Source organism: Suncus etruscus, chromosome 11 (assembly GCF_024139225.1).
Source record: "Suncus etruscus isolate mSunEtr1 chromosome 11, mSunEtr1.pri.cur, whole genome shotgun sequence".
In the NCBI taxonomy this organism is placed as follows: Eukaryota; Metazoa; Chordata; class Mammalia; order Eulipotyphla; family Soricidae; genus Suncus; species Suncus etruscus.
In genome coordinates this window covers 101054103-101076431 of record NC_064858.1, presented here as the reverse complement: position 1 = coordinate 101076431, position 22329 = coordinate 101054103, and the positions used below count along the sequence as shown (strand labels likewise).

The 22329-nt window shown below is 36.1% G+C and overlaps 1 protein-coding gene across 1 annotated transcript in view; it reads right to left on the bottom strand.

Annotated features, from left to right (window-relative positions):
• LGR5 (leucine rich repeat containing G protein-coupled receptor 5) overlaps positions 1 to 22329 on the bottom strand; it is a 155097-nt gene that overhangs the window by 51137 nt on the left and 81631 nt on the right. Inside the window, exons 3-4 of the mRNA XM_049783030.1 lie at positions 8194 to 8265; positions 1615 to 1686 (exon numbers count right to left, since the gene is read on the bottom strand). Of these exons, the coding sequence (XP_049638987.1) occupies positions 1615 to 1686; positions 8194 to 8265 (144 nt within the window). The remainder of the gene's footprint in view (positions 1 to 1614; positions 1687 to 8193; positions 8266 to 22329) is intronic.

Sequence of the window (22329 nt, the reverse complement as noted above, 5' to 3'; positions counted from 1 at the left end):
AAGATTTGCTTCCATTAAAAAAAAAATAAAGGAAGGAAGATCAAAGGAAAAAGAAAGTATCATTTTCAAATCTCACATTCTTTTTCCTCTTCTGTTGTCTGTTGGAAGCATTAAGCAAATTATAAGTAATTATGAACTGATGGACTCTTTACAAAAATTTTCAACTGGCATTGACAATATTTATTTGTCTTTTTAATGCATTTACTTCCCTCATCATTGTTTATCAGATCCCAGTATTTTGTTAACAGGTGGGGACACAGTCTGGGTCATATGAGAGCAGAAATCACACCTAACTACACAAGAAATCAGACAACATATTGTAAACACACACTCAATACGATAAAGAGTATTGAGCAAGTATTCAAGGTATAGTTTTTCCAATTAAACATGGTAGACGCTTGCTTACTACCCAATAGGAAACATCTAACTGGTATGTAAGTTCTTTCTGTAATAATTACTTGTAATTTATTCAGAGGTTAAAAAAATCAGCGGAGAATGGAAACTTCTGGTGTGTGTGTGTGTGTGTGTGTGTGTGTGTGTGAGAGAGAGAGAGAGAGAGAGAGAGAGAGAGAGATAGGGATGCCCTTGGCATGTGAAAGTACACAATAAAACTTTAAAATGTTCTGTTAGGGGGCAGATCCCTAATAGTATAGTATGTAGAGTGCATCCTTGTATGTGGGCTATTACTAGGTTTTATCCCAGGTGCTACATATGGTTCTAGGAGCCTTGCTAGGAATGATCCCTGAGTACAGAGTCAAGAGAGGGAGATTTGGGACATTGGTGATGGGAATGTTGCACTAGTGAAGGAGGGTGTTCTTTACATGACTGAAACCCAACTACAATCATATTTGTAATCAAGGTGTTTAAATAAAGATATATATATATATATAAATAAAAAAGAATAATTACAATAAAAAAGAGTAAACTGTAGCTCAGCTGGTGGTGGTCCTCAAACAAAACAAAACAAATCAAAAATCAAATAAGATCACTAGATTTTGACTTACTTATAGATTTGAGGACCCTTGATGTAGACACAGAATTCAAGTCTTTAGTGGAACTAAAAAAATTTGTAACACAGTAGCTCAGCTGAATTAAAAAATGATAACAACAAGATGTTTAGACTGTGTACTCATTTCTGTAGGTCTAAGGAAAACTTTATTCTTGATTTGAATTCAAGAATGCAGGACACGATCGTTGAAACAGATGTCTTGTTCTGAGATATCGCCTTATAGAAGCGGCTCCTGACTACAGGTGTTTATGTTTGTCTCTATTCTCAACTCTAACACTAGTCCTTACCACATATATAATTTAGGGAGAATATGAATTGTTGTCTACTGGAAAGTTTCACTCACAATTTATTTAGGTCCCTGAATAAAAAAAACAAACAAACTAGAGAACCTCAGGGCCTTTCTCTAGTTCCATGTTTGAGGGTGCTCAGGGTTGCTTGAAGGTGCTCTTATTGGTGTTCAGGGCACAATAGACCATGCCAGGAATCAAACTCATGCCTCTTGCATGCACATAAATCCATCGATTTCTCTCTCTGGCTAAGTGGGACATTTCTATGCTCCATCCTAAATAGAGCCTGAGAACGCTTAGAATTTTCGCCATACTTACAGGGATTGAAGGCTTCGTAAATTCTGTAATGCTTCTGTGGGTACCTGTCTGAGATGATTATTCTGCAGCATACTGCACATTAAAACAAATGGAAAAAACGTTAAAATTAAAAACAACAACAACAATAAAAATACTAAGAATAGATAGTCGTAATAACTGGCCATAGTGTTGGTACTTCTATAGATGTTAGGATAATAGCAGAGCAAAAGACACAATCTTGATATATGGGAACTCAAATTTCTTTGTGAACAGAATTAACAAATGGGTGGGTATAAAACATGAAGCAAATGAGAAGTATTATGAGTTAAACACAAAGAATGGATCTAGGATTTATGGCAACCAGTGTGAGATTTCCATTTATTTTGGTCACGAACGGTTTCTCTGAGGAGGTGACATTTGAGTTGAGACCAGAATAAAGTTGGCTGGCAAATCATGTAGACATGATTATACTAACAGAGTTACTGAGGAAGAGATAAAAGCAGGTGCAAAGGCCTTGAGGCTGGAGTTTATTTTATTGATTAAAGGAGCTGCCAAGGATCAACTATGAATGAGCAGGAAGGAGTGAGAACGAGGGGCTGGAGAGAGAGAGAACCTTAGGCCATCTCGGGGAGGGGGGTGGGTTTGCAGGCCACTGTAAGACTTTATTTCAAATGTGCTGAGAAAGTTTGGAAGGATTTAAGTACAAAGGGAAATGAGGTGATTCCATGTTTTTCAGAGACGAATTACCCTCTGGTGACCACATAGATTAGACAAAGTGGAAATGAGGAGAACAGTAGGAAGCTATTAAAGACCTGGCTTCTTGGATATGGCCATGTTTTGATATAAATTAACTGCTTCTGGGAAAATATTTGCATTTTTCTCTTCGAGGTTTAATAGCTTTTTCTCCGAGCATGGGAATTACAGAATGGAAACACCTGGCTGCCATGAAATAAAAATATATCATGTGAGTGGAAAAATAGCAGGGGAAATGTTCCTACCAGATTCCTTCTACTCTGCTACCTTATACATAAATGCTTATATAACACCATACTTTTGTGATTTTTTTGCAGCTCATTCTCCTCCTTTGCTCCACCCCTAAAATTTTATGGTCTATATAAGCCGGAGGCAGAAGACTATTTTAGGAAAACAGACACTTTAAAAGAATGTTTCTACTCATTAGATCATACACCTGTACTTGGATTTCCAAAGACATTTTGCCTGGTTCTCTCATCTCCACAATCAAGTTTCCTTTCATTAGGTAACCAGATGGGGCTTAAGTTCAAAACTTGATGGACTTCTCACTGCACTTTGGAGCACTCTCTTGGGAAATATTTGCTGAATGTACAAATGCCGAGACTCACAAATGGACTCTCATATACACTCTGTCTTCCCTGAGACTAACTTTCGGGAATTTACCCAATCTCTCTAAGTCTCTTATAATAGGCACTCCCTGGGGTTTATTGTGAAGATGCAATGAATGAAAGTCCATAGGACAGTATGTGTTACATGGAAAGCATTCAATAAAGATAAAACCCTCTGTGTATTGATTAGTTAATACATGTCTGCAAAAAACAATAGAGGGAACATATAGTGGATGTGGCATTTTAATTAATGCCATAAAATAAAAAGTGTCAATGGTTCTCAAATTAAAGTTTACATCCAATACAAAAGGCTTACTGAAACACAGGGTACTGAATCTTGTACCAGAGCTGGATAAGTGTCATAGAACTCATATTTCAGATAAGCTCCTAGATATTGTGCATGCTCTGGGCTAGATACCGCCCTCCCCATCTGTCTAGGTATAGGCAACCTTGTACCATCTGAATTTGAAATATGTTTAATAGAATATTGTTACCTAAACTTGAGGCCTCATGGAGTTTAGAGATAAGGCCCAGCTTTTGAGATTAGTAAGGATACCATTTACTTTCCTATGTTTTTATCTCATAACGGAAACAATAATCACCTGCATCTGAGGATTAAAATATAAAGGCTCTTTATATTTTAATATGTACAATATGAGTTCATAGACAAAGTGTGAAAAATAGGGTTCTTAACAATTTATGTTTTAATAGTTTATGGTTATTCTTACCAAGGCTGAGATTTTTTTTACTAAATAATGTAATTGTAATTTATATTCCACAAGTTTTGTTTAAGTTGTTTTATTATGATAAGCTTGGATTCAGAACTAAGTCTTGTACTCCTCAGCTGGGAGTCTTCTTTGTTAGTTTTTAATCAACATTTTGACCTTAAAAAAACTGGATTCGGGGCCGGGTAGGTGGCGCTGGAGGTAAGGTGTCTGCCTTGCAAGCGCTAGCCAAGGAAGGACCGCGGTTCGATCCCCCGGCGTCCCATATGGTCCCCCCAAGCCAGGGGCGATTTCTGAGCACATAGCCAGGAGTAACCCCTGAGCGTCAAACGGGTGTGGCCCAAAAACCAAAAAAAAAAAAAAACTGGATTCAACCAACATTTTGTGAATTGAGTCCAAAAATGTAGTTTCCTTACGAAGAAAGGTAAATTTGTGGGGGAGATTTCATTACTTCCAGTTTGAGGAAATTATAGCTTGAATTTTATATATTGCATAATTATCTGAATATCAAAAGTTTACCTTTTTATATTTGCTTCTCCAAAAAAATTGAATATATATAATTTAAACTTCACAAAAAATGTTCTCCAATCATTATGATAAAAGTAAATAAGATACAAATAAGAGGTTTAATTGACATCTAAATTTTGTGAGGAATATATTGCTGACAAAAATATGTATTGAAGGTGCCGAAGAGAAAGTATGGAGGTAGGTGTTTGCCTTGCATGCAGAAGGACAGCGGTTCAAATCCCAGCATCCCATATGGTTCCCCGAGCTTCCAGGACCTATTTCTGAGTGTAGAGCCAGGAGTGACCCCTGAGCACTGCCGGGTGTGAACGAACAACCAAAAAAAAAAAAAAAACCTATTGAATTGCTCACTCATGCTTCACTTAGCAGCAATATTTTAAAAATATGATTTTGCTAAATATCTGGAAAGATCACAAGAGATAGTTCGGTGCAGAATGGGCTAGCACTGCCTGTAGTACTAAACGGTACTCCAAACACCAGTAAAAGTGAACTCCAAGCATGACTGAGTATGGCTCAAACTACCACCCTAAATAAAATGAAAATGAAATAGAAATAAAACAACTAGAGTAAAGGATTAAAGGTATTTATTACTTTGTTATTTTTAATATTTTTATAGGAGTCATAATGGTTAAGATAATTATATAAAACTGGGAATGTGGCTCAGGGGTAGATTATCTGACTATTACTCTTGTCTATGTGAAGCCCTGGGTTTGAACTCTGGCCCAGCAAGCATGGTGTTGATTTCAGGTGTACAGCATGAAAATTAGACAGATATGTTTACTAAATTATATTCATCATTAAAGAGCTTGCTTAGATTCACTACCAGGCAATTGATGAGGACTAGAGATTTTTAGATAGTGTCTTCTTCTTATTTCTCATTACTTTTTCAGTAGCTTTATTTGGCTTAAGAAAACAAAATTTAATCTAGCTTTTAAAAATGGTAACTTTTAATAATGATAACTTTTGTTTTGTTTGTTTTTTGAGTCCCATTTGGTGGTGCTCAGAAATCACCCTGGCAGGCTTAGAGGACCATATGTGATGCTGTGGATCAAATCCAGGTCTGTTCCGGGTCAGCTGAGTGCAAGGTATATGCCTTAGTGCTGTGCTATCTCTCCAGGCCCTAATATTAATAACTTTTAAAGCAAGCAGTTTCTCACAGGATATCTTTTATAAGTTTTCAGTGAGTTAAATTTTTTTGTTTAATATTCTTGTGGGAGACAAAACAATTAAAGTGCTTATAGCACTATGGGATACAATTAAAACAGAAAACATTCACAACATGGCGGCCGATTTCCTCTATAAATATTCTTTTAATTTGTCTATTGAATAGAAGCAGAATACACCATGAACTGAGTACTTAGCACTTTATGTTTATCATTCATATAATGAATAGGAAAACAAAATGAAACATATTTTCTAGAAATATTGACTTCATTTTTTTAATTTCTTACTCCAAGGAGCTTTAGAATGTTCACTTTCATATAGTATCTTCATGTTGCTCTACTGATACAATTTTTGGATGACTTATTTTTGGCCAATAACTAAGAATAGATGCAGTGAAACAGAGGGAGATTAAAAAAGGACTTCATAATTTATGGCCTGATTCTTTGATTCCTTCAATCTAGTTGTTCTGTGTTTTGATATCAAGAAATTACTAAACTACTAAGACTCTTCTCTGGGTCTACTTGGGACTGAGGGAATTTTGGCTAATGGTGACTTTTGTATGGTTAGTTCCAACCATCACTGCTGTGGAGCTTTGGTTCTAGCACAGGGTGTCAGAACCAAATTCCATTCCTGAACTGCCCAGATGGGAAAAAAAAAGAACTCTGCTAAGAATTGCATAGTTTAGAGTTCTACTAGAGTAGATGTTTTTGTAACATCATGTCAAAGCATATATATATATTTTTTTTTTAAGGCTAATGCCATGAGATGAGTAATCATAAATATTAGAGCTCTTCTAGAGAATAACAAGACTTTAAATAATAAAAAAATGGTCTAGCAGCAGAAGCAAGGAAAGGTATTCAGCTAACTTGGGCTCAATCCCCAGCACCACACAGGGACCCCTAAGCACTGTCAGGAGTGATTCCTAATCACTGCTGATTCCTAAGCCCTGCTTACTGGATGTGGCACCCCAAATCCCAATCCAAAAGCTGTAGCCATGAATGACAGTTACTCTTTTTTCTTCTTCACATTTGGTTGAACTGGATTATTGTTATTTTTCTCTTCTTTATGCACATGCCCTCTTTACTCTATTTGTACAGATAAATATTAGTTATATGTTCTTTTTGCATATTCAATATCATCATTCTTTCTCACATTGACTTTATAAATAGAAAAGGTTTTATTTATTATTTATTTTGTTTGTTCATTATTTTGTTTATTATTTTCTCTTAATTGGTTGGTCTCAAGTCAAAGGGGCACATTTTCCTCTTTAATGCCAAAGATTATTAATTTTATTTGTGGTAGTATGGAAGGACTGTCATAAATCAAACAAGATGCAAGACGAGGTATTTAGGGTTAGTCTAGGGTTTGTCCTCAGGAAGGATTCACAGGTGGTGCTTGGGGGAACATATGTGGTACCAGGAATTCAAGTTGGGGTCAGCAGGGTTGAAGGCAAATTGCCTTGACTTCTGTACTACCTCTCTGGCCTCACTGTAAGAGAATGTTTTATGCTGGGCTATGTAGTATCTCACAGGGCAATCGATTACTACATTCTAATTTGTAGAAATACAAGAATGTCCTCATATATACAACATATATTCAAAAACACTTTGCAGTAGGCTGGACCATCTTGCCTCTCACAGATTTTTGCTCTAACACTGGAATAAGGTGATCCTCAAATAATATGGATTCTAACTGTGTGAGTCTAATTATACACAGGTGTTTTTCAATAAACACAGAAAGCACTGTATATATATATATATATATATATATATATATATATATTTCCTTTTCCTTCTAATGTTATTTTTTTTGGGAAGGGGGATGTTTGGGTCTACTACCAGCTCTGGCTCAGGGATCCCTCCTGGTTGGCCCAGGAACCTTTGGATGTGTTGGTGATCAAATCTGGGTTGACTGCATGCAAGGCAAGCACCCTACCTGCTGTACTATCACTCTGGCCCCCTGTTCTAAACAACACTTTCTTTTCTGTAGCTCACTTAATTTTAAGAATGTAGTAGATAATACCTATGACAGAAAAACTGTATATTAATTGACTATGGGAAGTGAAAGGTTCATGCCAACAGTGGGCTATATTTAGTAGTTAAATTTTGGAAAAGTCAAAAGTTATAGGATTTTTTTGGCATCCCTAGTCCATGTTGTTCAATAGTCAGTTTTCCTTTGAAAATGTTTTACAATTGAATTTGCTTCTTCAAAATTGTCTTTAGAGAAGCATGAACAGAGTTCCTGGAAGGGGTTTTGACTTAAGCTCATTGTGATCCTGCTCAACTGTGATACCTGGGTATTTGATTCTCTGTTCACACCTCTTCCTTGGCCCTCCATCATGCCCAAAATATATAGTAAGTCCCCTGTCCTTTGACTATGACCTACATGCAAAAGGTTCCTATAAAAAGGACTCTTCTTATCCTTCCTATGTCACTGAGTGCCTCATATGAAGACTTTAAAGGAAGTTCTCATTATGTCAGCATCATTGAAATTCATTCAGTAAGTGATCAAAATAAATATCCCCTTTTCATATTCATGACACATATGGGAAGGGGATGAATTTCATCACTGGGTTGAGTCGTTAAATTGGTTATACATGAGCAAACAATTTTAGATATTGTAATTAGATAAGAAGAGATGAAATTTTTACACACACTAATTCAACCAAGTGTTGAATATGGTTTTTGGATCCTTAGGGAAACTAGGAATTCAGATGATTTATCCCCATGAATCTAAGTAGCTTAGAACAGGGACTTCATCTTTGCAGTTTAGCATTCACTTGACACTAAATTCACAATATATACAAATACCCCCGGTTTACTTACAGAACTTTAAGACTGTAAAGGCCAGCAAATGCTCCCTTGGGAATGTATGTCAAAGCGTTTCCGGCAAGACGTCTGTGGATTTCAAGGGAGAGGAGAGAGAGTGAGTATGGCTCTCTTCATGTGGAATTCATTTAGTTGTTCAAAAATGCAGTGCAATTATGTTCAAACCACAAATGCCAAAAGCAACTGTAAGGAGCCTTGTTTACTTATATTTTGCAAAGGTTTCTGTAAATTGCTAATTAAAATGCTGGCGCAAAGAAGTGCCAAAAGAGAAACAGAATACATTACCTATTTTACAACAAATGATTTCATACTTTATTGCATATCTATACAACTTTGTTTTTAACAATATTTATACAAAAGCCAGCGCCATATAATAATCCCCCCCAAATGGTGATGTCAATTGTGATTGTCACATGCCTCCTATAACTATGCTTTCTAGATATAAATTATCTAAGCAATCATAGATATCTCTGTGGCAATTATGCCACAAGATACCCAAATTTCATATTAAAATTTGGCATGGAAGAATGTAGACTATCATAATCAGTTTATTGGAAATGTAACCAGAAAAGGGTAGGGGAGCTTAATTAATTGAACATGTATTAATTGAGCTGTACCATAAAAACACAGAAAACAATAGTTGAAAGTGTTTAGTATGGAAGTGTAGCTTGTTCAATGGAATATTTTGCCATCATTAACTGGTAAAATGTAAACAATTTATTTTATCCTCTTTTCTTCGTAGGAAGAAACCACATTATACAAAGTTCAAGAAGGTCTGGTATCTGAAGAATCTGGTATTTTTGGCAGCCATGGAAAAGCTCTGACCTCTGGTTTTCGGCGATGCCACAAAATAGAAAGTTCAAGAATAGTAGAGATACTCAGAAGAGGGAAGACTTAAGGAGCTGGCTTCTATCTTAGGTGGAAATGAGGATCAAGACACCATGTTGTTTTGTGGTTTGTGGCAAAGTATGGATGAGTGCACCAGACAAGAATTTAACTCTGACATCAAACTTTCATTTCTGGTTCTATTTCTGTATAAGAGGCCATCTAGACATATAGAGTCACTGATTAAAATAAGCCATAAGTGGGCCCAGAGAGATATAGCACAGCGGCATTTGCCTTGCAAGCAGCTGATCCAGGACCAAAGGTGGTTGGTTTGAATCCCGGTGTCCCATATGGTCCCCCGTGCCTGCCAGGAGCTACTTCTGAGCAGACAGCCAGGAGTAACCACTGAGCACCATCGGGTGTGGCCCAAGCCCCCCCAAAACTTCACCTCCCAAAAAAGAAAATTACAACAAAAATTACATCACACTTAAAAATATGGCCTATGTCAAAAAAGATGAGAAACAATAAAACCCTGAATTTTATAATATTGTAAACATGCTAAATCAGGTTTTAAAAAACAATGAATATATAAATAAAAATGTCATCTTCTAATTTTACATGTGTCTTAATTTTAGCTTAAGATGCAGTTGATTTGTGTTTTCTCATTGAATATTTTATCTTTCTTGTGTGTATTAATACCTGTGATGTTGTTGAAAATAAAAAGCTTAAAAGATTAACCTTTTATTACCTTATGTTGAAGGACTGGGAGAAAACTCAGCTAAGGTTCTACAAATCCAGGAAAAGTAGATTATAAAATTCCAGAGAGTCTTCTTAATTTATAGTTCCAATCATTAATTAAGAGATTATACTTTGGGCCCGGAGAGATAGCACAGCAGCATTTGCTTTGCAAGCAGCCGATCCAGGACCAAAGGTGGTTGGTTCGAATCGGTGGTTGGTTCGAATCGGTGGTTGGTTCGAATCCCAATGTTCCATATGGTCCCCCGTGCCTGCCAGGAGCTATTTCTGAGCAGACAGCCAGGAGTAACCCCTGAGACCCACTGGGTGTGGCCCAAAAACAAAAACAAAAACAAACAAACAAAAAAGCCATAAGTGGAATGTATAAACCTTAAAGGGATTGGCAGCGTCCAAGAAGATCTCAGTTCAACTAACTTACTTTGCCCTGTTAAGTTTGTCACTATTTTAGAATTCTATTTTCTTCTTCATCACATAAACTGTTAAGATAATTCGGTTTCTAGCTCACAGACTCCATGATTTCCTGTCCTTGTTTTTTGTTTGTACCTGATTTTCCTTCCTCTCACAGATATAATTATTTAAAAGATTCAGATAACTCCTGGATTGTATTCCTTCTGCTTTTCTCATCTTGCCCCAAGAAGAGTTTTTCAAACTATAAATAAATGTAGTGCCTCAGGATGGAGTTAAGTGGAAAAAAGGGCAGAAAAAAAAAGAACAGGATGTATTTTATATTCTATTAGAAGAGCATTGCTTTTGGGAAACCACTGTTTCCAAATATATTTGTGAAACCAGATTGAGGGGAAGAAATGAATTTCTTCCTGAATATGTTTAGAAAGATTTAAAAGGCTCTTGCCTAGAGTAAGGTAGACATTCAATAAAGAAATGATAATTACATGCAATCTAACAAATATATTGTCATTATTTTTATATAGGAGCCACTCCTGGTGATGTTCAGAGGGCCATGTGGGGCCAGTAAACTCAGAACCTTGCACACAAGGCATATGTTCCATCTCTTGAGACATATTTCTGGCTCTCATCTAATATTTGATCAGGATTACTTCATTACTTCCTAGAACTTTCTTACCAGAAAGCTCTCTTTAGACTACCATAGCTTTTATCTGTTTCTTCCTATTTAGTTTCACTGCTCTAACTCATTGCAAACTAAGTAATTCATTGTAAAGTCAATTCTGTAAATTCAATTTGTATGAAAGAAACCCTTTTGGGTTCCCCTGGCAGATGAAAAAAAAAAAAAAGCAAGGATTTGTGTATAATAGTGATATAAATGAGCTGCTTATCAGTCATACTCTGACTTGGTTGGATTAATAAAACAAAGATTATTTAATTTATCAGATCAAACCTACTGCAATCATTGTTAATGCAACCAAACTCTTCCTGTCTTGTTCCTACTCATGACTTAAGCAGTAGATTTTTGAATTCTAGAATAGTCTGCCTGCCATTGGGGGATCATCAACCCTTACTTCAGGGTCAAATATTGAAATGACAAAGTAAAGCCTTATATGCATTTATTTTATTTGTTTAACATGTTGTTTGGTTTATTGTTTCTTTATTGGGGTAAATAATGTCAGTTACGTTTCTTGAAATACAGCTCACATAACATAAATTAGTTTTTCTTTTTTAGACAAGGACTTTCAGAGCCCCTAAACTTTCAGTATTAATTTGTGGAACCACTGACCTGTGTTACCAGGGGAATTTGTCTTAAAGCAAAGGAATTTATGATGTGCTATTAGCTATTTTCTGGTCTGGTGGAAGATCTATCTCATTGACAAAAATAACATTTTAAGGAAATCATTGCATCCTTCTTTTCTTATTTCTTTAACATATGGGATGGTGGGATGGTTTTTGGTAATTTTGAAATTAACTACATATAAACCATGGTTGGGAGGACAAACATTCAAATAAGTCTAAATGCACAAATAGAACTGCTTGAAGATATGTCCTGTGATGATTTGAGCTAATAAATCTCAAGGCAACTATATTCCAAATCTATTCTAAGCCCACCTACCATTTGGCTTAGAGGTTTTATTTTGTTTTGTTTCTAATAATTTCAGGGGAACATTCCTTTTCTCAATATCATTTCCAAAATAGAACTTGCTAATGACTGCCTTTCTTCCTTTTACCTATGTTATTAAAAATGTCTTATTCTTAAGGGTACTTTTTCATACAATATGCTTGTCCTGGATTATGAATTTTACAGATTTAAATGCTAAACACAGAAAAACATGTAAGTAAATCATAGGAGACACACTCTTCTTCAAACTATCAAGTAAGTCAAGTCTCACTGCTTTAACAACCAATATAAACAAAAATGTTTCAGAATGTTATGCAGGATCCTAGAAACTATATTTTCCTGTTGTTTTACAAAGTACTTTGAGATCATTTGAATCTCTGAAGTAATCTAAAGATTTTTTGAGGGGTGTCCAGGGCCAGGGGAATAGCTTTAGTAAAATGGAATAATAGCAAAACACTCAACTTAGGTGCTGATTTTCTCTCCCTGAACTCTGGACTTAGGAGAGAGGAGTTCAGATATAATGGGGTGAACGCTGAGAGTGGAAGGGTGTTTGCACCTGATTCCTGATTGAGACCCTTGGAAAAATGCCTGTAGAAACCAGTGACCCCTGGCTGGGTTCCAAAGGCTGTCACTTCACTGTTTTCAGAGCAAAGTGAGAGGGCCTGGAGAGTTGTAGCAGGCCTCCTGGGTCAGCTTTGTGAGAACCTTCTTGACTTCAAAATTTTAGAGTATTTTCCTCATTTCCTTTTCTATTTTCTTTCTTTGCACCATTGACTTATTGTGAGACTTAATGCAAGACACTTAACCTCTGTAGGCCTCATTACACTCACATATTTAAAAAACAGTTTCCCACTCTTTTTCTACCCTAAAATGTAGTTACATTGCTGTTGCATTTCTTACTTTTCTTCATTTATCTCTCTTCCCATCCTGCCCCTGTTTTTCCTTTCATTTATTTTTTTCATTTATTTATTTTTAACATTTTATTTTACTAATACTTTCAAAGTACTTTTGCATACTTTCTATTAGAAGATAGATAAGATTACTATTGTCTTGATTCTGTGGATAAAAATATCAAAGCTCATAAGGATTTACATAAAGTCTCTTTACAAACACCATCCTTTCCTGATTTCATTTAAACATGGTATAGTATTTTTGTTATTGCTATTGTTCTGGGGTTCTACCTAGCAGTGCTCAGGGCCTACTCTTGGCTTTGTGCTCAGAAATCATTCCTGCTAATGATCATGGGAATTAGATATGGTGCCAGGTATTAAATTAGGATTGCAGTATACAAGGAAAGCATCTTAACCTCTATACTAACTCTCTGGTTCATAAACACAGTTTAATATGTTTGCAGCTATGTAACAGCAGGACTACGTAATGAGAGCAGAACAAACTTGGAAATGACAGTTCTTCTAAAGGGCTGAGGTTGTAGCTCAGCAGTAGGGCTCTTGTCTTCCACATGTGAGGCCCTGGATACAATCCCTAGGATCTCAAATATAAAAGAAGACATTTCAGGGTGTGGGTGTGGCTCAGTGGTGGATCACATGCATTCATATACATGAATTCCTGGGTGTAATCCTGGCACAACACCCACCATAAAAACAATAATGTTTCAGAATCTCACACAGGATCCTAGAAACTATTGATCATTTTTCTACTGTTTAGCAAAGTACTTGAGACATACAGTTGTGTAATCTATATTAAATTAATTTGTTTTAAAAAATGTATGAGAGTGGCTTCATGATCATTGTGGAGACTGCTGAGGAAGACCCCAGTGAATTTAATCCCATCAAGGTTCGATGGCCAGGAAACAGAGAAGGGAGGACCAGAGCAGCTCTACTTCAATACGCGGCCATGTGCTTCTCCTATCCCATGAAACACACCATGACATGCAGTAAAAGCCACGTGACTAGCACGTTAATGGGGGAAACATTATTTATTTATTATTTATTTTATTATTTATTACAGGACAACAGCATGCGCTGAGAATAAAGATGGCAGCTCTGGTGACCCAGAAATTACCAACCATATAGTTGACCTCTCAGACAAGGAGTTTAGAGTAGTAATATGGAGGTTGCTCATAGAACTCAAAGAAAGAATAGATCAAGTTGAAGAGAACACAAAGATAGAAATCAGAAAACTCCACACTGAAATGATAGGACTGAAAAATTCAGTAGATGAAATTAAAAACTCAATGGGAAGCTTCTCCAACAGAATAACAGCTGCCAAGGACAAAATCAGCGAGTTGGAAGATGAGATGCAGAACAATTCCATATAGCAGAAGAGACTGAAAAAGAACTGTAAAGCAAATGATCAGACAATGGAAAAAATGCTCAAAGAATGTGAACAGATAAAAATAGAAGTTCTTAATAAATTCAACAGAAACAACATAAGAATATTGGAGTTCCAGAGACCCAGGAAAAAAATCCCCAGGAAGAATCAATAGTCAAAGATGTTATTACAGAGAAACTCCCAGAGCTAAAGATGGCATGCAACCAAATCCTGCATGCCCGAAGAGTACCAGCTAAAAGAGACCTGAAGAAAAGCATCCCAAGACACATCCTAGTCACGATGACAAATCTCACAGATAGGGATAGAATACTGAAAGCAGCAAGATAAGAAAGGGAAACTGCATTCAAAGGAGCATCCTTAAGATTTACAGCAGACCTGTCACAAGAAACCTTCAAGGCCAGAAGGCAATGGTGGGATTTTGTGACAAAACTCAATGAAAAGAATGCTTCACCTAGAATTCCACACCTAGCTAGTCTCACTTTCAGGTTTGAAGAAACTATACATAGCTTCATGGATAAACAGCAGCTCAGAAACTTTACAGACTCAAGACAAGCCTTAAAAGAAAAACTGAAAGGTCTACTTTAAGACAAGACAGGGGGCCGGCATGGTGGCGCTAGAGGTAAAGTGTCTGCCTTGCCAGCGCTAGCCTAGGACGGACCACAGTTCGATCCCCCGGTGTCCCATATGGTCCCCCAAGCCAGGAGCGACTTCTGAGCACATAGCCAGGAGTAACCCCTGAGTGTCACCGGGTGTAGCCCCAAAACCAAAAAAAAAAAAAAAAAAAAAAAAGGACAAGACAGGCCAACAGAAACAGCAAACTTCTACACAAAGATGACACTAAATCCCATGACAATTATCTCTCTCAATATCAATGAACTAAATGAACCAGTTAAGAGACACAGAATGGTTAAAAGCTGAAGTCAACATTCTGTTGCCTACAAGAAACACATCTAAATAGTCAGAAAATACAGACTCAAAATAAAAGTATGAAGGAAAATCATTCAAGCAAACTCCCTTAAAAAGTTGGAGTGGCCATATTAATATCAGATGATACAAAGTTTAGACTCAGAAAAGTTATAAGGGACAAAATGGGTCATTTTGTACTAATCAAAGGATAAGTACAGCAGGAAAAAATCACTCTACTAAACATATACGCACCTAATGAGGACTCAGCAAAATATTTAATATAGTTGTTGACAAACCTGAAAGAAGACATCAATAGCAACACAATAATAGTGAGAGACCGCAACATTGCCTTGATAGGCCAATCAGGCTGAAACCCAATAAGAATATACTAGCTCTGAAAGGAGAAATGGAAGTAAGTGGACTAGTAGCTATATATAGGACACTCCATCCCAGAAATCTGGATACACATTCTCCAATGCACATAGGTCATTTTCCAGGATAGACCACATGCTGGCCCATAAAACATATCTCCATAAAATCAAGAGGATAGAAATTGTACAAACTACCTTCTCAGATCATAAGGCACTGAGATTAGAAGTGAACTACAAAGGGTCACAGAAGAAAAACTTTAATACTTGGAAATTAAACATCACACTGCTGAACAACCAGTAGGTCAGAGATGAAATCAAAGAGAAAATCAAAACATTTCTGGAAAATAATGACAATGAAGACACAAACTATCAGAATTTATGGGACACAGCAAAAGCAGTACTAAGAGGAAACTATAGATTTGCAAGTACACATTAGAAAGGAAGAAGGGGCCTACATAAATAGTTAATGACACATCTTTTAAAATTAGACAATGATTAACAACAAAAGGAGCTAAAAATATGTAGGCAGAAGGAAATAATAATGCTTAGAGCAGAAATCAATGAAATGGAAATAAAAAACAATTAGAAAGATTAACAAAAGCAAAAGTTGGTTCTTTACAGAATTAACAAGATTGATAAACCACTAGCAAAACTCACAAAGAAACAGAGAGAGAAAAGCTTAATTAACTGGATTAGAAATGAAAAGGGTGAGATAACTACAGATACTGCAGAGATTTAAAAGGTAATCAGAGACTACTTTGAGAAACTCTATGCCATGAAACATGAGAACCTGAAAGAAATGGATAAATTCTTGGACTCCTACAATCTCCCACAGTAAAACCAGGATGATCTAGCATATCTAAATAGATCCATCACTACTGAGGAAATTAAAAGAGTAATCAAAAGTCTTCCCAAAAACAAAAGCCCAGACCCAGATGGATTCACTAAGGAATTCTTTCTAGAGAAACTACTCCCACTCCTTTTCAGGCTCTTTCATGAAATTGGAAAATCAGGAACATTCCCAACTAGTTTTTATGAAGCTAATAGAACCCTGATACCAAAACCAGACAGAGATGTTGCAAGAAAAGAAAACTACAGACTAATATCCCTGATGAACACATATGCAAAGATTCTCAACAAAATCCTGGGAAATAGGATCCAATGCCTCATCAAGAAGATCATACAACACGACCACGTAGTATTCTTTCCAGGAATGCAAGGATGGTTTAACATATGTAAATCAATCAACATAATACACCATATTAACAAAAAGAAAAATAAAACCATATGGTCATATCAATAGATGCAGAGAAAGCATTTGATAAGGTCCAACACCCATTCTTGATAAAAAAAAAACTCTCATCAAGATGGGAATGGAGAATTTTTCTCAATGTAGTCAAGGCCATCTACCACAAGCCAATGGAAAACATTATTCTCAATGTAGATAAACTAACAGCCTTTCTTCTAAAATTTGGTACAAAACAAGATTGCCCTCTCTCACCACTCCTATTTAACATAGTACTGGAAATTCTTGTCACAGTGATTAGGGAAGAAAAAGATATCAAGGGCATCCAGACAGGAAAGGAAGAAGTCTAGCTTTCACTGTTTGCAGATGACATAATACTATATTTAGAAAACCATAAAGATTCTACCAAAAAGATTCTAGAAACAGTAGTATCATATAGCAAAGTGGCAGGCTAAAAAATTAACTCACAAAAATGCATGGCCTTTTTGTATACAAATAATGATAGAGAAGAAATTGACATTAAAATAATTCCATTCAGGCTAAAGAAACTGGTACATATACATAATGGAATATTATGCAGCCATCAGGAGAGATGAAGTCATGAAGTTTTCCTTTACATGGGTGTACATGGAATCTATTATGCTGAGTGAAATAAGTCAGAGGAAGAGAGATAAATGCAGAATAGTCTCCCTCATCTATGGCTCTTAAGAAAAACTAAAGAAATTTTTACAATAATTCCCAGAGACAGAAGAGAGGAGGCTGGAAGGTCTAGCTCACAACATGAAACTCACCAAAAAGAGTGGAGTGCAGTTAGAGAAATAACTACATTGAGAACTATCATAGCAATGTGAATGAATGAGGGAAGTAGAAAGCCTGCCTAGAGTGCAGATGGATGTGGGGTAGGGAGGAGGGAGATTTGGGACATTGGTGAGGGAATGTTGCACTGGTGAAGGGGGTGTTCTTTACATGACTGAACACAATCATGTTTGTAATCAAGGTGTTTAAATAAATATATTACTAAAAATAATTCCATTTAAAATAGTGTCACACAAACTCAAATATCTTGAAGTCAACTTACAAACTTACAACTACAAAACCCTGCTTCAAGAAATAAAAGAGGACACAAGGAAATGGAGACACATACCCTGCTCATGGATTGGCAGCATTAACATAACTAATATTGCAATACTCCCCAAAGCATTGCACAGATTAAATGCAATTCTTCTAAGGATAGCCACAACATTTTTCAAAGAAGTAAATAAAACACTCCTGAAATTCATTTGAAACAATAGACACCCACGAATAGCTAAAGCAATCCTTGGGAAAAGGAGTATGGGAGGCATCACTTTTCCAAACTTTAAATTGTATTACAAAGCTACAGTCATTAAATCATCATGATACTGGAATAAAGACAACCCTCAGATCAGTGGAATAGACTTGAGCATTCAGACAATGTGCCCCAGATATACAATCAATTAATCTTTGATAAAGAATGAAGAAATGTAAAATGGAGCAAGGAAAGCCTCTTCAACAAGTGGCATTGAAGAAACTGGTCAGCCACTTGTGTAAAAGCAAACTCAGACCTCCATCTTACACCATGCACAAAGGTCAAATCTAAATGGATTAAAAACCTGGATATAGCCAGAAATAATTCCTGAGCTTTGCTATGTGTGTGGCCACAAAGCAAAGCAAGAACAAACAAACAAACAAAAACAACTCTAAAGATCACAAAATATAACTTCTTTTGAATTGTTATGTTTTTTTCTTCCTTTTTCCCTTCTCTTATAATCTCTAGAAGGACTCCTCCCATTTTTGTTTGACTTTTGCCTCTTTTCCTTTTTCTTTTCTTCTAACAGAACAATATCACTTGGACCATCTTGTTCTGCCTCACAAATTGGGGGAGAAATAATGGAGGTTACCAAGACCAAATAGTCATATGAACATTGAGTAGAAATAAAAAATGATCAGACTTAGGTACCAAATCCAAAACCAAAAACAAAATCGAAAGCCAATCTACAACAAGCTAGATGCAGAGGGGACCTCTTATAGTAGCAGTTCAGGGGGCAAAAGAGGGGGTTATGGGATGCTTGCTGGGAACAAGGGTGGAGGAAAGACAACAATGGTGGTAGGAATGCCCCTGATTCAATGTCACTATGTACCTAAATTGTTACTGTGAAAGATTTGTAATCTACTGTGGTCAAAATAAAAATTATTTTTAAAAAGTAAAAAAAAAAAAAAAACCTGGATATCAGACCTGAAGCCATAAGTATATTGAACAACATATAAACACTCCATATTCATAAACATATGAACAACATAAAATACTCCATTACATTGAGACTAAAGGCGTTTTCAAGGAGGAAACAGCAAGTGGAAACAGAGATAAACAGATGGGACTGTATTAAGCTCAGAAGCTTCTGCACCTGAAAGGAAATAGTGCCTAGGATATAAAAGCCACCCACAGAATGGGAGAAACTATTCATCCAATACACATCAGACAAGGGGCTGATATCAAAGATATACAAGCTACTGACAGAACTTAACAAGAAAAAACATCTAACCATCAAAAAAATATAACCATCAAAAAATGGGGAGAAGAAATGAACAGACAATTTCTCAAAGAAGAAATACAAATGTGCCAAAGAGCACATAAAAAATGTTCCACATTACTAATTATTACGGAGATACAAATCAAAACAACAATGAGGTACCATCTCACACCACAAAGAATGGCACACATCACAAAGGACAAGAACATAAGTGCTGGTGGGGATGTAGGAAGAAAGAAAATCTCATTCACTGCTGGTGGGAATGCCATCTAGTCCAGTATTTATGGAAACCAAGATGGAGATTCCTCAAAAACCTGAAAATTGGGCTTCTGTATGATCCAACTATACCACTCTTAAGGATATACCCTATGAACACAAAATTGCAATACAAAAATCCCTTCCTCACACATATATTCATTGCAGCACTATTTACAAAAGCCAGACTCTGGAAACAACCAAGATGCTGTTCAACAGATGAATGGCTAAAGAAACTGTGGTACATATACACAATGGACTATTATGTAGCCATCTGGAGAGATGAAGTCATGAAATTTTCTTATACATGGATGGCCATGGAAATTATTACGCTAAGTGAAATAAGTCAGAGGAAAAGAGAGATACAAAATAGTCTCACTTATCCATGAGTTTTAAGAAAAATAAAAATCATTATTGTAATAATGCACAGAGATGAGGGCTGGAAGGACCTGCTCATGATATAAAGCTTACCTCAAGGAGGGGTGAGTGCAGTTAGAACACTAACAACTACCATTACAATGTTAATGAGTGAGAGAAGTAGAATGCCTGTCTTGAATACAGGCAGGGGATGGGAGTGGAGGGAAATGGGGGTGCATTGGTGGTGGTAATGTTGCATTGGTGACGGGGGAGTATTCTTTTGTGACTAAAACCCAACTACAGTCATGTTTGTAATCACAGTGTTTAAATAAAGATATCAAAAAAAGACATTTCTGGCAATGCACAATAACTGGAGACTTCAAGACTGGTCTGTCATTTTAAAAAATGTATAAGAACTAACTCTGAATAACAGTAGTATTTTTTCCAAATTTCTATTAATAAAGATCTGAGAGTTACTTGCCAATTTTCAGTTTTTTGGTAATATTTTCTTCTCTGTAATACTAAATTAATCATAGTGGTTATATTCTTCTTCTAAATTTCTTTTTAATCTCTGAGTTATAATTCACTGATCAATTATAGATAAGCTATTACTTTTTTTAGTTGCTACTTTAAAAACATTTTCTGATCTCCTCTTCCCTTCACTGTCAAAATACTCCTATAAAAATTCTTATAAAATAAAGATAGTAAAAGTCATGACAATATTGCAATTAATTACTTTAAAAAGAAAATAAGAAACAAATATAAAATAATTGTATATAATTATAACATATAATTTGCATTCTATATGGATATAAATACAAAAGACAATAACTGCTCATGATTCAGTTTAATTTATAAATGCCATTCTTGCCTTTGGGTAAGAATGAGGCTGGTGATGTTGGATCCCAGACAAGTAGAAAATTTACAGACTCAAAAACCAACCAGGAGCAACTTTGTGGAGGAATAACTCCAGCAACCCCTTATTTTAGGTGGAGATGGAATATTTATAATGTTTCTCAGCTAATCAGGTTAGGAGAAAAATGGGATGACTGCTCTGTTTAGTGGAAAAGGAGAAAAGCAGGTTGTGTGCTCTATTAGGCTCATTGTGCTTAGCTACAGTCATCACAGTTATATATTTGACTTTGGGTTTATCCATACTAAAACCTTGCACTAGTATAGGTCATAAAAAAGTGAGACATAAATAGGATCAATTTAGCCAGCTAATCTTGCCTCTCCAGCAATAATATATCATCACTGAAACTGACCAAACCTATCACAGTAGGATTTCTTTGATAGATGCCCATGCTAGAAAGAACTAAAATTCTAGGATTAAACATCTGATCTTCATCTTTGGGGGAATTTTGCTTAAGCCTATTCAGCAGCTTTGGATTTAAGAATTATGACATCTCATCAACTGTATGTCTTCCCAATGGGAGGCAAAGGCCAAATACATACAAAACCAATCAGATTATGTGCAAGTGAAATTCAAATGAGATCTAATGAGACAATAGCACTTGTGATTATAAAAGATTTCTCTGACTTTTCTCTATAAAATAGATTGGGAGAATGATGAAAACACAGAGACTCATGGGAAGGGGTATTCAGACCTATTAGGAAATAACTATAATAATCAGGGTGAGATCCTAAAACTTGAATTGTTTTGGTTATCTCATTAATCCCTAAACCTATATTTTAGTATAGATATCTCACTAGAACAGCAGTTCTCAAATAAATTCCCTGAATCATCAGCACAGGCATTTCCTGTGAACTGGTTAGGTCAGCCTATAAAGTTTGTGCCCCACCCCAACCAAATAAATCAAATATTGAGGAATGAGTCCAGGAAAATGTTTTCACAAGTTTTGTAGGGGATTTAGGTGCACAAGCAAGTTTGAGAATCACTGCTCAGGGCTAGTGGTTTTTAATGACATCTAAATCATCAGGAGCTTTCATTAACTACACATCAATGGACCCGCCATACTGTCTTGGTAGATTGGGGTGGAAAAGATGAAAAAAAAATGGCATTTACAAATACTTCTTGAGTAATACCAACCTTACTAGTCTGGGGAACATAATTTGAGATCATCAGTAAAGTAAGTGACATCTCCATCTACTCAGCAGCACTTTAAAATTCAACAATTTTTTGTTCTGTTTTTGGATCACACCTGGCAATGGTTAGGGGTTACTCCTGGCAGGCTTGGGAAACCATGTGGGATGCTAGGAATCAAACCGGGGTCTGTCCTAGGGTTGGCAGCATGCAAGGCAAATTCCCTACCATTGTGTTATTGCTCCAACCCTAAAATTTAACAATTGTAGAACTGGATTCATTCATGCATACACTTTTCCTCTCAAACTTTTTCTCTTGCCTCTTCTGCTTGACATCATCATGCTATTATCCAACATATGATCACAGTATTTATCACTGCCATTGTGATTGTCATTCTTTCTCTCTTTCATGAATATCAGCAATTTCTAACACTCATAATTCCACATTGCCTTATTTATTTTTCATGAACTTTTTGAACCCTGAATTCATGGAATTGCTAACTTTTG